The sequence below is a fragment of the Lepus europaeus genome, chromosome 9 (genome assembly GCF_033115175.1).
Source record: "Lepus europaeus isolate LE1 chromosome 9, mLepTim1.pri, whole genome shotgun sequence".
Taxonomy (NCBI): Eukaryota; Metazoa; Chordata; class Mammalia; order Lagomorpha; family Leporidae; genus Lepus; species Lepus europaeus.
The window spans coordinates 2,222,021-2,234,309 of NC_084835.1; the positions used below are offsets into that span (position 1 = coordinate 2,222,021).

The 12,289-nt window shown below is 59.6% G+C and overlaps 1 protein-coding gene across 1 annotated transcript; it reads right to left on the reverse strand.

Moving 5' to 3' along the window:
* Window positions 1-2,681: 2,681 nt before the first annotated feature.
* IL5RA (interleukin 5 receptor subunit alpha) lies at window positions 2,682-11,885 on the reverse strand. The gene is made up of 7 exons (XM_062200061.1): window positions 11,813-11,885; window positions 9,755-9,897; window positions 8,214-8,355; window positions 6,727-6,880; window positions 6,465-6,652; window positions 4,740-4,885; window positions 2,682-2,828 (listed from the first exon to the last, which is right to left on the reverse strand). Exons 1-7 carry the CDS (start codon window positions 11,883-11,885, stop codon window positions 2,682-2,684), a joined length of 993 nt encoding a protein of 330 aa, XP_062056045.1.
* Window positions 11,886-12,289: the final 404 nt, after the last annotated feature.

Sequence of the window (12,289 nt, forward strand, 5' to 3'; positions counted from 1 at the left end):
CCCCCATTTCCTTAAGGAAAAGCGAGGGGGAGGCGTGGGAGGGAAGGGAGGTGGCTCAGGAGGACCCCAGAGGCCACGGCAAGCCGAGCATCATTACGGCTGCACCCCTGGGGGCGGCAGAGGCCCCGCACGTCCCAGAGGGAGCAGGACTCCCTGTCGTGTCTGCCAGTCGCCTCCATGAACGGAGAAGCCAGAACTGATGGAAGTCACCAAGGACCCCAGGCTGCGGGGCAGTGATGCTGTCCAGAGCCTCTGCCCCCAGACGGGCTGGAATTGAGACGGCATTGCCCGTGGGCAGCGCCCCGAGGCTCACCTGGACGTGGTGGGGCGGGAGGCCTGCCACGAGCCTGGGCCTGCAGGGGAAGTTGCTGTCCAGGAAATATTGCTGGCGAAAGCAATGAGTGGAGAAGGAACAAGAGATTAAAAAGAAGCTTGAGATAGGCTCATCCTGGGTCACAGTGTGACCCCGGCGCTGCGGTGGTGAGGGAGTCAGCGACAGAGAGCCACGCGGAGCAACCGCGAGTGCAGGCTTCCGACGTGGGTCCCGCAGCCTTGGCCGACACGGACACCTTCTGCCTCGCTAATGCCTCCCTGGCCTGGGGAGTCCACGCTCCCCACAGCCAGCCTGGACCTCAGGACCCGAAGCCTCAGGGGTCACCTCAGCCGCCGCCGTGTCGGCACAGTGGGGAGAGGGCACCTCTGAGGATGAGGGTGTCGGGGCAATGCGTAGAAATGGCAAGGTTGGGGGCCACGGAGTCTGGGCCCCTGGGAGTGATGTGGACAGAGACCCACCCAATGCACATAGCACAGAGGAAGCTCCATGGGCGTCTGACAAGACTGATCGCTCGTGCTGAAAAAGTCCCTGACACTGGTCCATGGCTCTGCTTGCTTCCCTTTTAGGGGACACAGCGAGTTTTATTTGTGTGCATGAAGCCATGCTGGGGCCGTCCCGCGTGTCCTGGGTCAGCTCGGTCAGGCTGGGGCATCCGTGTTGGCGAGCAGAGGCAGGGAGAGGCGGTCAGCCTCAGAATGTGCAGGAGGTGATTCAGGCTTGTGCTTGGTTCCTTTCACCCTCCTCTTGGTTCCTTCTCCCCAGGAGGGCTCGGGCTGTGCCTGCGTCACGCCAGGGGCTGTGCTGCTCTGAGGGGGCGGGAGGGACTCAGCACATCCAGCCCCTTGCAGGCGTACAGAGCTACCCTGCTCAGGTCTTCCCCTGTGTTCTGTGGAAGTCAGCCTGGCAGTGTCACTCTGACTCACGTCCCCGTGCGCTCTTGGGCCACCACCCACGACTTTCCTGACGACCCACCCTGCAGCCCGAGCCGAAGACGGCTGCAGGTGCCGGGGAGAAATCTCCCCCGAGGTGCGCTCTTGCCTGGACTGGTTCTGAAAAACCCCGCAGAGTGCGTGGGAGACGGCAGCCACGTGCCTGTCCGGCCACAGCCGTGCCGTTGGCCACCAGCAGCTCTGGAGTTAATCCTGAATTTGGCCTGCCCTCTGCACCCTGCGGGATCCTGTTCCCCTGGCCCAGTGCTGAGGTCCAGGGCTTACGGCACTAAGTCTGAGGTGCAGCCGCGCCCCTGCCATGTGCTGGCCACTGAGTGCTCAGTAAATGACCTGTGTGTGCCGTGTGCTCGTCCACAGGGCAGCCCGGCTGGGGTGCATGTGGGGCGTGTGGCCCAGTGAGCTGCTGTTGCCACCCAGTGCACCTCTGTCTGGGAGCCCAGCAAGCAGGGGAAATGGTTGTCTGTGTGGCCAGGTGGGTCTTCTGGGGAAGACTCCGGGGTCCTGTCTACCGTCCCTGCTTTTGCTGGCCTGGCGCAGCCCCTGGCCTCCACGGGGACACACAGGTGTCGAATGTCCCCTCTCTCCTAACCTGTCTGTGCCTCTTGCCCTGCACACCCAGATGACAACACAGAGTGCGAGCTGCGAGACGGGGAGGCGCCCCTCCCCCCAGGCTGCCGGGGCTCCCAGAGACAGAGAGGATGCCCACCTCCCTGGCCAAGCACACGGCACAGCTGGGTCCGCAGAACCAACCCAGGAGCAAGGCCGTGTCCGACCCTCGACTTCCTCCAGGCCTGCTGAGCTGAGGGCTCAGAAATGGCTCCCACGTGGGGGGCCGAGGTGGCCCTGAGTAATGCTCGATTTTGGATCGTCTTTAAGAAAGGAAACAAACCATGAATTTAACTGACACGTGGTAGAGATGGTGGGCGGGCTCTCAGTCGCCAGGGTTGGGTGTGGGGGCGACACAGATTTCTGCGAGGCCAGCGGGATCCCCTCCCACAATGGTGAGCGCGCTGCCTCCTGAGCTTGGCGGCTGCACCGGCTCAGGCAGCTGCACCGAGCCGAACCCTCGTCCCGGGACGGACGGCTGTGACGCCGAGGAGCTGTCAGGCCGGTGGTCTGCCTGCCCTGCTGCTCTGTGGTTGTGCGCAGCCCTCCCTGCCATGGAAACCAGGTGGGGGGGCGGGAGGCTCTGTCTGTCTGCCGCCATCTCAGAAAGTTTGATCGAAACACCCGGGTAGAAGTGGAAGCAGAAAACAGGTGCAAGGCTCTGAGGGTGAAGCCCCTGAGGCTGGACTGGGCGCCCCCGATGGAGACAGTGGGGCTGAGCACAGGCCGGCGGGGGAGGGGGTCCCACGCACCAGTGCGTCTGCCTTCTGGGACTGTCGGATCGGCAGGGGCTACTCACCCACGCAGAAGGGTGGGCTCCACGAGCTCCAGAGCCCCGCCGCCCGGCACGTGGTGCTCACCGTGGCTCTGGCTTGCACGCAGTACCTGGAGCTGTTGTCGATCACGGAGGTGAAGGCATTGACTGTCCGTTTCTCCGTCTAAACGGGAAAGAGCGGTAGAAAACTCTAGTCCCGTGACGTAAGCCGGTCATCGGAGCAGCGGGCAGACACAGGTTCAGCCGTCTACTGACAGCGGGACCGCCGTCGGCTGGCTCACCCTACGCTGCTCCGGCATGGGGGCGTCGGCAGCCACCCTGCAGGAGAAAGCTATCTGGTCCCCAGAATCAACACAGGGGTGAATTCTGAGATCCGGAGGAGCCAGTGTGAGGCCCAGGGGTCTGCAGCTCACTCCCCTGCCCTCCCCTGCCTCCAGACGCCACACCCCGAACAGCCTCACTCAGCATCGCCCGCACAGCAAGCCCAGCCGGGTGCCCGGGCTTCCGTGGCCTGCATGGTGGCATCACCTTAAACGGTGAAATGTCACGTTCCAAGCTACATGAAAATGACAGGAATGTGACATCCAAGTGTCCACAAACCAAGCTTTCCTGGGACACAGGCACTCCCGCGGGTTTTATTCCTAGTGGCAGAGCTGAACACCAGGGGAGAAGCCGGCCCCAGGTCTCCATGGCGAGCCAGGGGCTGGGGCGAGGGGCTCTGGGGAAAGTGGGGGAGCAGTGCCTGAGGCAGGCTGTGCCCCGCCTCCACCCACTGCAGCACCAGCTCCTCGGCTCCAGGGAGCCTCAGCGCCAGCCTCAGCCTGGTCTGAGTTAAATGAAGTGACGTGGAAAGCCGAGCTCAGGGTGTGCTAGAAAAGTCGAGAAAACTGGCGATTTCCGCACCATGTATTGATGCAGGCAAGCAGGAATGTCGATGGCCAGCCGTGCTGGTTTGCCGTGGGCAGCCTGGAGCGCCACAGGGTGGATGGTGGGTGTTGACAGGATCTGTTCTCTCTCACCCACACCTTGCGCTCTCTCCTCTGCTGGTCAGCATCACCACCGTCCAGCCGAGCGCCTGTGTCCCTGACCAGAACCGTGTCCCTGACACCTGCCCCCTGCACACTTCCTGCAGCTGCTTCTGCCTTCCTCACTCCCACCCGTGACGCCTATCTCAGCTCTGGTTATCTTTGGCTGGGGCTGCTGCCGTAGCCACTGCTACCCCTGTGCCCACACTACACTCCTGCATGCAGCTCTCACACGGCTGCCGAGATGATGGGCTGGCCCTGCAGATGTGGCCCTGGGTCTCAGTCACGCAAGGCCCTTGCTGGTTCCCATAGCTGCGGCTCTGGTTTTCACCTCCTGCCAGTCCCTGGCCCCCATATTCTCCCGAGACTGCGACTCCTGCAGGAATCCCAGGGACGCGGACTCTGGGTCCGCGTTCTCATAGCTGGCTTCTCCCGACAGGCACGATGTCCCCAGGTGCACCCCGGGCGCAGTGGGTGTCCCCGCTGGACGTGTGCACCAGGCTCTGTCCTCTCAGCCCCCAGGGACCGCAGAGCTGCTTGCAGCTTTGCGCAGTTGTGAATGATGCCGTGAACGTGGGTGTCTCGGGCACAGTTCACAAAGTTCGTGGAAAATGGAATTGAGAGAAATTTATTTTGGCAGCAAAAACAAATGTGAAATCAGTGTATAAAGGGCCCTTCAAACAGTTCACAGAAAGTGTATAATACGAAAATTACGAACCACGCGTGGATGTCTCGATGTTCTTACATCAGAACAAAGTTCTTTTAATTCCATTTTCCATGAACTTTTTGAAGGAGCCTTGCACAAACAGGTCTTTGAGTCCCTGCTGTGACTCCGTCCGTGCACCCGGAGGAGCAACTCTGGGCTCCCGCAGGAACTCGGACTCTGTGCCGCTCTGCGTGTCCAGCAGCGCTGGCATCAGCCGTCTGTCTGACCCTTCGTGTTATGGCCGATCACGCCAAAGACAGGTCAGATGCGATTTATATACACGAGCTGTAGGCAGGGCACACGAGGTTTCTCCCGTGCTCCTAGAAGGAATGTGTGGCATTACCTGGACGTAGGCCTTCCTCGTGTCGCTGATCTGCACTTCATAGTCAAAGCAGTAGCTGGGGAAGGCGGACACGGGCTTCTGCCACTCGATGGAGAGATGGGCTCCTTGCACCTCGGCTGTGATGTTCCTGGGAGGGTTTACCTGGTCTGGGTCAGACAGTAACAAATGAGGGATGCTCCTTCAGGGTCGGCGGCCGGGGCTGAGGCCGGCCCCCACCCACACTCCTCAGTGCGTTTGCTCTTGGGTCCTGAGCCCACTGATCCCCCACCCTGGGGAAGCCGTGGCTCCCATGAGGCTCCCACAACAACAACTCCTGAGGAGCCCCTCCTTGGCACCCATGGGTGGCTGCAGCCAGTAGAGTCCTGTGGTTGAATCCTGGCCCAGCCACATCGAAAGCTGGTCCAAGCCTGGGGCAACCCTGACCTGGGAGAACACGAGCTCTCCACGGGCTGCGCCTCTGCTACCCCGTGGGTGCGTGACTCGGGCAAATCCTTTCCACTTTGTGGGCTTTGGTTTTGTGTGGTGAGGTTTTGTTTAGAGGACAGAGCCAGAAACTTGGATTTTCTTTGGAATAAAAGAATGCCGTGGGCCACGCCCGCCGCTGCTTATAACTCTGAACTTTGTCCCCGAGACCTCACTTGACTGCCTGTGGCCGCATGGACTGCGCGGGACTTGGCTCTCGTGAGCTGTGACGCACGGGGCGAGCTCAGGACAGCTGCACTGCTTCCTAGCCAGCCACACACTGAGCAGAGCATCGTTAGCCAAGAAAGGACTCAAGTCAGTAATCCCACCACGTGGTCACAACAAAACGAACACCATAAAATGCCCTGTGCTCTCGTCCCCATTTTCGTGCGAATGTCTTTGTTCCCCGTGTCCTCCCGAACGTGTTTTATTGCTGTGACGGTGACGTTGTCAGGCAGCCTCGGGCTCTCACTGTGGGAGAGAGTGCACGCCGTTGCACACGCTTGGAGCAGACGTGTCACGGCAAAATCAGGCCTTTGAGTGACAGGCTGGTGTATTTATCAAGTGGCCCACAGAATGGTCACGGAAGCCACACGGGAGGTACTCATTTCTGCCCATTTCTCTGATGAGAAAGGCAGGCTTGAGGCAGCCTGGACGAACGAGCATCACACAGAGGCCCTCAGGCTGGTGACCACGGCAGCACGGGACCCCCAGGTGCAGCTGACAGGGCCCTGATGGAAGCGCCCGAAAGAGGGGCTGGAGCCCTGAGCACGTCAAGTGTGGAATACCCGGAGTGAGCTCAGACGCTGAGCTTCCCCTGGGCGGCTGGGGGAGGAGCATCAGTCTGGGGAAGGGGCCCTCACGGTGGGTGGGCCTGCTGCTGGGAAGGGGCTCAGACTGCAGGGGTGGCCTGAGTCCGTCTCGGGGGCCCTGGCCGGCAGCCTCCTGGACACTGGTAGGTGAGGCGGGCTGCCCGCAGCACGGTGGTCAGCTCTCCCGTGCAGTGTCGCTCAGCTGGGGCCAGGCTGACCTTCCAGAGTCTGAGACTGTGTGCGTGGGACCGAGCCGGAGAGGCCAGGGATGCTGCGAGCACCCTACCCGTGCCTGACAGGACCCGTCCCAGGGACAGCGTCGCCCCAGCCTCAACAGAGCTCAGGCCTGGCAACCTGCACCGGGGGTTTTCAATACGAAGCCTCTGCACGGGGCCCAGCTCAGCACCAAGCTGCTGGTGGCAGCTAGTGCAGCCGGGGCCATGGATCTCACCTATGGCGTGCAGGGCAAACAGCCGATCCAAGGGCCTGATGGCCGTGAGCCTGCTCGAGCCGTTGACGAGCACGGCGAGCCAGTCCCGCCTCTTGCTGTGGATCGAGGTCCTGGGGAACCAGCACTCGATGTTCCTCTGCAGGGAGTCTCTGCTGTACTCGCGGCACTCGTGGGTCTGGAGGCCGAACCTGAATCGGAGCGCTCGTGAGTTTTCCGAGATGCTAGGAAGCCGGCCATGTGTGCGGGTGAAATTAGTGCTCACCTGTAGTAGAGGAAATACTGTGTATCCGCGGGGGCTGCCTCGCCCGCCCGCCAGGCGCAGTGCAGGGAAACCTGGTACATTGCGGCGTGCGTGCCTTCCCCTGCTACGGTGTTGGTGGTGCAGGTCAAGTTCATGGCCGCGGTGCCGGGAGGCCCTGGGTGGACAAGAAGGGAAGGAACAGCCTTGCAGTGAGAGCCTGAACGACGTGCTTCCTGTGAATGGCTTGCCCTGGCCAGAGTGCGGTCATCACCAGACCTTTCTGGAACCTTCCGTGAAAGACAGGAGGCTCACAGACGCATGCCACAGGCTGCACGGGAAATGATCTGAACTGAAGCATGAGTTTATTTTGATGCAAAAAAATGTGAAGCCCCTAGTGCGTGTGTGCGTGTGCGTGTGTGCACACGTTATGTCTATTACATCCACTGTACCTGATGGACAGCGGCTGTATCCACGGCATGTCCACTGGCTCCCTGTGTGTTACGTCTATGTGTCCCGTGCTTATACCCCTTGCATGGCACCTGCCACTTGTACGTCGGTACCCCCGCATCTACGTTTATAGTGACCCTATCTACACCACTTTCTCTCTGCCGTGTCTGCTGTATCTCGATCTTCTCTGTGTCTACACCCACCATGTGCATGTGCACCGTGTCTGTGTCCCGTGTATTTGCTGTTCCTGCCTGTGTTCACCACATGTGTCATGTCTGCGCCGCCCCCCCCCCCCACCTGTTCCTGGGCTGAGTGACCGGATGGCCCCAGCTCGGGTGGTGCAGAATTTCTGCAGAGCGCTGGCCTCACGGTTCCCAGGCGAGGAGCCCCTCGGCGTGAGTTCCGCTTGGTTGAGGGCGGAGGTGACTGACATCTCCCTGGTTCAGCTCGGGTCGGGGTGTCAGAGAACGAGAGGAGCCTGCCAGTGTGGTGCCGAAGCTGCGTCCCGGGTGGTCCTGTGTTCCCTGCAGGGCGGTGCCGTGGTGGCCCAGCCGTGCGTGTGACCTTGCGTCTGCCTTGGATCGGTCTCTGAACCTGGGCTGCGGCCCGTAGTGAGCTGGCCCCTCTGCTCTAGCAGCGGCTCCTCACGGTCAACAGGATGATGTCTGTGGACCTCTCCACACCACCAGCACAGTTTGAGCCGCGTGCTTTTGCTCCCCCAGTGAGGTGCTCAAGAGAACCATTTACAAATCACCACGGGCCTGACCGGCCCAAGCACCCTTGAATCAGTGCCCACGTGTATGCAGGGCCGATGCCGGCCTCTCCCCCTCCCCGCTCCTGTTGCAGTGCGTGTCCTGGGGTTTCATCAAAACCAGCACTGCTCTGAGCATCAGCAGTGGTAGCCCCCCGGCTCTGGAGAGCGTGCAGGCTTCCGCAGGGGTCAGGTGGGGCTCAGCAGTGCCGCGTCTGTTGGAATGTGGCAGGGACAGTGAGTAGATGGTGTCCGTGTGTGTACTGCCCTGTATTTGCCAACACCAGAGCATCGCGCAGGTCGACTCTACCTGGAGGGGCCTCGAGTTCCGCGAACGCCCAGCTGCTGGCGGCCTGGAGGCGGCCGTGGTCTCTCACGATGGCCCTCACGCTCGCCGACAGGCCTTGGTGCAGGGGGGCGACGCAGGTGCTCACTGTGCTCCTGGTTTCAAACTAAAACAAGGGCCAGAGTGATGAGGTGGGCAGGAGACACAGCCTGGACACGGCAGGAGACACGGCCTGGACACGAGTGGCTGAGCCCCTTTTCAAGTGACAAAGCGCAGTGACAAGAGCCAGAGTGATGACGTGGGCAGGAGACACGGCCTGGACACGAGTGGCTGAGCCACTTTGCAAGTGACAAAGCGCAGTGACAAGAGCCAGAGTGATGACATGGGCAGGAGACACGGCCTGGACACGAGTGGCTGAGCCACTTTTCAAGTGACAAAGCGCAGTGAAGTCATTTTGCTAGGTCAGGTTAAAAACAAAACCGTTGTGAGGACAATAATTCCACAGTGATACATGGGCACAGTTGTCACACAGAGAAAAAACAACCAGTTGGGGTGGGTGTCTGGTGGGGAGGCTGCCTGGGGTACCCGCACCCCACATCTCAGTGCCCAGGTTTGAGTCCCAGCTCTGCTGCCCACCCTAGCTTCCTGCTAGTGCGGCAGGTGCTGCCCCGAGGACTTGGGCTCTGCCACCCACATGTGAGGCCCACATGGGGCTCCCAGCTCAGCTGTTCTGGGCATTTGGGGAAGGAACCTCTCTGTCCCCTTCTCAGATTTTTAGAACGGATAAATACAAACCTAAAAATCAACAAAATAAAACTGTCAGACCCAAGCCCCCTCTCCATCCTAGCCTCCTCCCACACAAAGGGAACTTGGACTGAATGTCCACTAGGGTCCCACTGGGCTGGAAGACACCCAGAGCACGCTGCCCGCGTTGGCCACCGCACTGAGACCGCAGCCCAGCAGGTGCTTCGGCAGCCCTGCAGGAAGCCCTGGGCCTGGGGCAGGAAGGCAGGGCGTGGATGGACCGGCCTGACCCTGGTCCCTGTGCCCTGGTCCTGCCCTCTCCCTGGAGACCAGACTCCTCTCTCCTGTCCTGTTGGCCACGGCACAGGCGCTGGTTCACGGCCACTCCATCCACCCCCAGCCACTGTTACTATCGCATGAAGCCCTTCTGTAGTTGATTTTTTAAATTTTGTTTAAAATTTCATCTGCCCAAGACAAAGAAATGACAAACGCATGCTGGAAATGCCGACCCCACCCTCGCTCGACAGTCACACGTGGAGTGGGAGGGGAGAGGTCTCCACCGAGGTCCTGGGGAAGGGGGGCCGTGGATTTCCAAATTCCCCCATCAGAGCAGAATTCCCCTTACTTCCAGTTTCCATGGAAGTACCCTCACACGTGGACCAAAGTTCCATACACTACTCCCTAAGTACATGCAAGTGTTATGTCAATTAAAAAGAAAAAACCAAACTTGATAAAATGCGGAGACACAACGGGCTGATTGGATAAGGAGAGCAGAGAGGGTGGGTGTCCGCCGGGAGCCGGGGCGTGGGAGAGGCGCTCACCTCGTCCTCCTGTGGGCCGTGGATCTTCACGTGGTATTCCACAGTCACGTTCTGGCGCGCTTGATCAGGGTGCGGCGCCCAGCGCAGAAGGGCTCGTGCCAGCCCAGCGACGACAACGGTGAAGTTGACAGGGGGGAGGAGGACTGGGGGCGGGAAGGAAGAAGCCACAGGTGAGGGGTTGCACCAGGCAGCACGGGAACGGCGTCTGGTTCCATCGCGGCTGCTGGAATGTGCGGCCCTGGGATGATCTTAGAAGTTTACTTACAGCTGTTTTGAACTCATTTTGCCGTTGCCTAGGCGTTTGCCTGTAACATCCCCCCGTTTTACCTATGACGGGCATCTTGCTGTATCACCATTCCTGATAAGCACAGCTGTCCACCTGGGGGTCGCTGTCACCAACAGGTCACTAGTGTGTGAGCAGTGGTGGTTCTGATGGTGTAGAAGAAAAGTGGGATAGAAAATCGTAGGGCCCATCAGACACTGCACGCGTGGGAGCTGCGTGCTGTCTCTCGCTCCCTTCCCTGGTAGACTGCACGGGTGCTGGCACGCGATGTGAAATGCGCCAACTCAAACCTGCCGTGAGCCTCGTTCTGTGGGGGCGCTCACAGAGGGGTTTCCTCCTGTGGGGGCTGCTCTGACTTCCACAGGGCAGGCTGGAGTCTGACTGTGACATCAGCGTGTGCTCACGGTGGAAACTTGAAAGAACCAGGGAGGAAAATTTCCTACAATCGTACCACTGAGAATGACACTAGCAAGTTATGTGCCGATGGTATTTCTTTCTGGACATACATTTATACAAATATTTCATAAAATGGGAAAATACACAACCAAAAATAGTCTCATTTATTTGCTGAATTATCAGGTTTTTCCATGGGAATTTCTTAAAGTTTACTTGGTAGACAGAGAGAAGGAGAGAGAGAGCATCCATCTGCTGCTTCACTCCCCAAAGGCCTGCAGGAACCAGAGCTGGGCCAGGCCAAAGCCAGGAGCCAGGGCTGGGCCAGGCCAAAGCCAGGAGCCAGAAGCTTCACCCAGGGACCCACTTACTTGAGGTATCACCTGCTGCCTCCCAGGGTGGGCACTGACAGGAAGCTGGGTGGGGCACAGAGGCAGGACTGATGCCGGTCACTTGGTGTGGGGCACAGGTATCCCGAGCAGCGCCCACACACCTCTGCACCCACACGCGGGTCATTCTCGGCTCTGTGCGTTATGGCGCTGCTCCATACCCTAGTTGCACTATCTGCATTTCAAGTGCTCCCAAGCCGCACGTGGCTACTGGCCACCCCCCAGATGCTCTACACGGGTAGCACATGGTCTCTGTCCTGGACAGTCCATCAGGCAACGCCGGGTCAGGACTGTGTGACTGTCTCCATTCTTAAACTCTGCATCGCACAGACCCACAGAGCAGCAGGCTTCAGAGTGGCACACAGGGGAGGCGCCTCATCGTCTGGGCTGAGGCCGTCTGGGCACTGCCGTGCAGGAAGCACATCCAAGTGTGGCCACAGGAGGGCCCGGCACCCACACTTGGAACCTGATTTCCCAAGTTAACTTCTGCTAGCGCTGCATTCTTAAGACCAAGCGTGTTTAAAGCCCAATGAGGATTGATACTCCTTTCTTTTTTTTTTTTTTTTTTTTTTTTTTTTTTTGTCAAAGTCCACGTGTGATTTCCTAATTGAGGGCTTATTTAGGGGAAAATCGTAATGTCCTTCACAGAATGCACTCACTAAAAAGAAAAAGGATGTGGCACAGTGGGTTAAAGCCCTGGCCTGCAGCACTGGCATCCCGTATGGGTGCTGGTTCAAGTCCCGACTGCCCCACTTCCATCCAGCTCTCTGCTGTGGCCTGGGAAAGCAGCAGAAGATGGCCCAAGTCCTTGGACCCCTGCACCTATGTGGGAGACCTGGAGGAAGCTCCTGCCTCTGGCTTTGGATCGGCGCAGCTAAGGCCATCGCAGCCATTTGGGGAGGGAACCAGCAGGCAGAAGACCTCTCTCTGTGACTCTTTCAAATGAGTAAAAAGGAAGAAGAAACCTCGTTAAGGTGAAGAGAGCGTGCTCACAGTTCTGGCCAGGAAGTGTGTCCGCTCCCCGCGGCACCGCAGCCCCCAGAAGCAGCAGCAACACGGGCAGCATGGTGCTCCAGTCCAGGCCGTGCTGCCGCCACAGCTCCCTTGTAGCCCAGAGGCAGCTCCTCGTCCATTTCACAAGCGTCTGTGACAGATCTGTTACACACAGAAACACAGAGGTGGGCAGATGTTGGATTCTGCCTTCCAACATAGGGCCAAACCCTGGGGCGGAATCCTTAGGGAAGACCCTTGGAAAACCTGCCCCACGTGTGTTCATATCCAGCTGGCACACTGAGGTCTCTGCCTTCACTCCGGCCGGAACGCCTTGAACCCAGAGCCCGTGCCAAGCTGCAGGAGAAGGAAGCAAGGGGAGGAGACGGGCGACCCGCAGGAGACTGCAGCAGGTGGCAGCTCAGGGGTTCTGGGTGCCGAGAACAAGAGGAGAGCCCGCGGCCATTGTGGCCGCTGAGT

What these genes read in the sequence shown, in the direction of transcription:
- IL5RA (XM_062200061.1), bottom strand. Translation starts at nt 11,885, where the DNA reads ATGCTGCCCGTGTTGCTGCTGCTTCTGGGGGCTGCGGTGCCGCGGGGA. An exon ending in GTTTGCCCTGCACGCCATAG is followed by an intron (nt 4,886 to 6,464) that starts GTGAGATCCATG and finishes TGTCTGACCCAG; the next exon opens with ACCAGGTAAACCCTCCCAGG. An exon ending in CGAGGAAGGCCTACGTCCAG is followed by an intron (nt 2,829 to 4,739) that starts GTAATGCCACAC and finishes TTTCCCGTTTAG; the next exon opens with ACGGAGAAACGGACAGTCAA.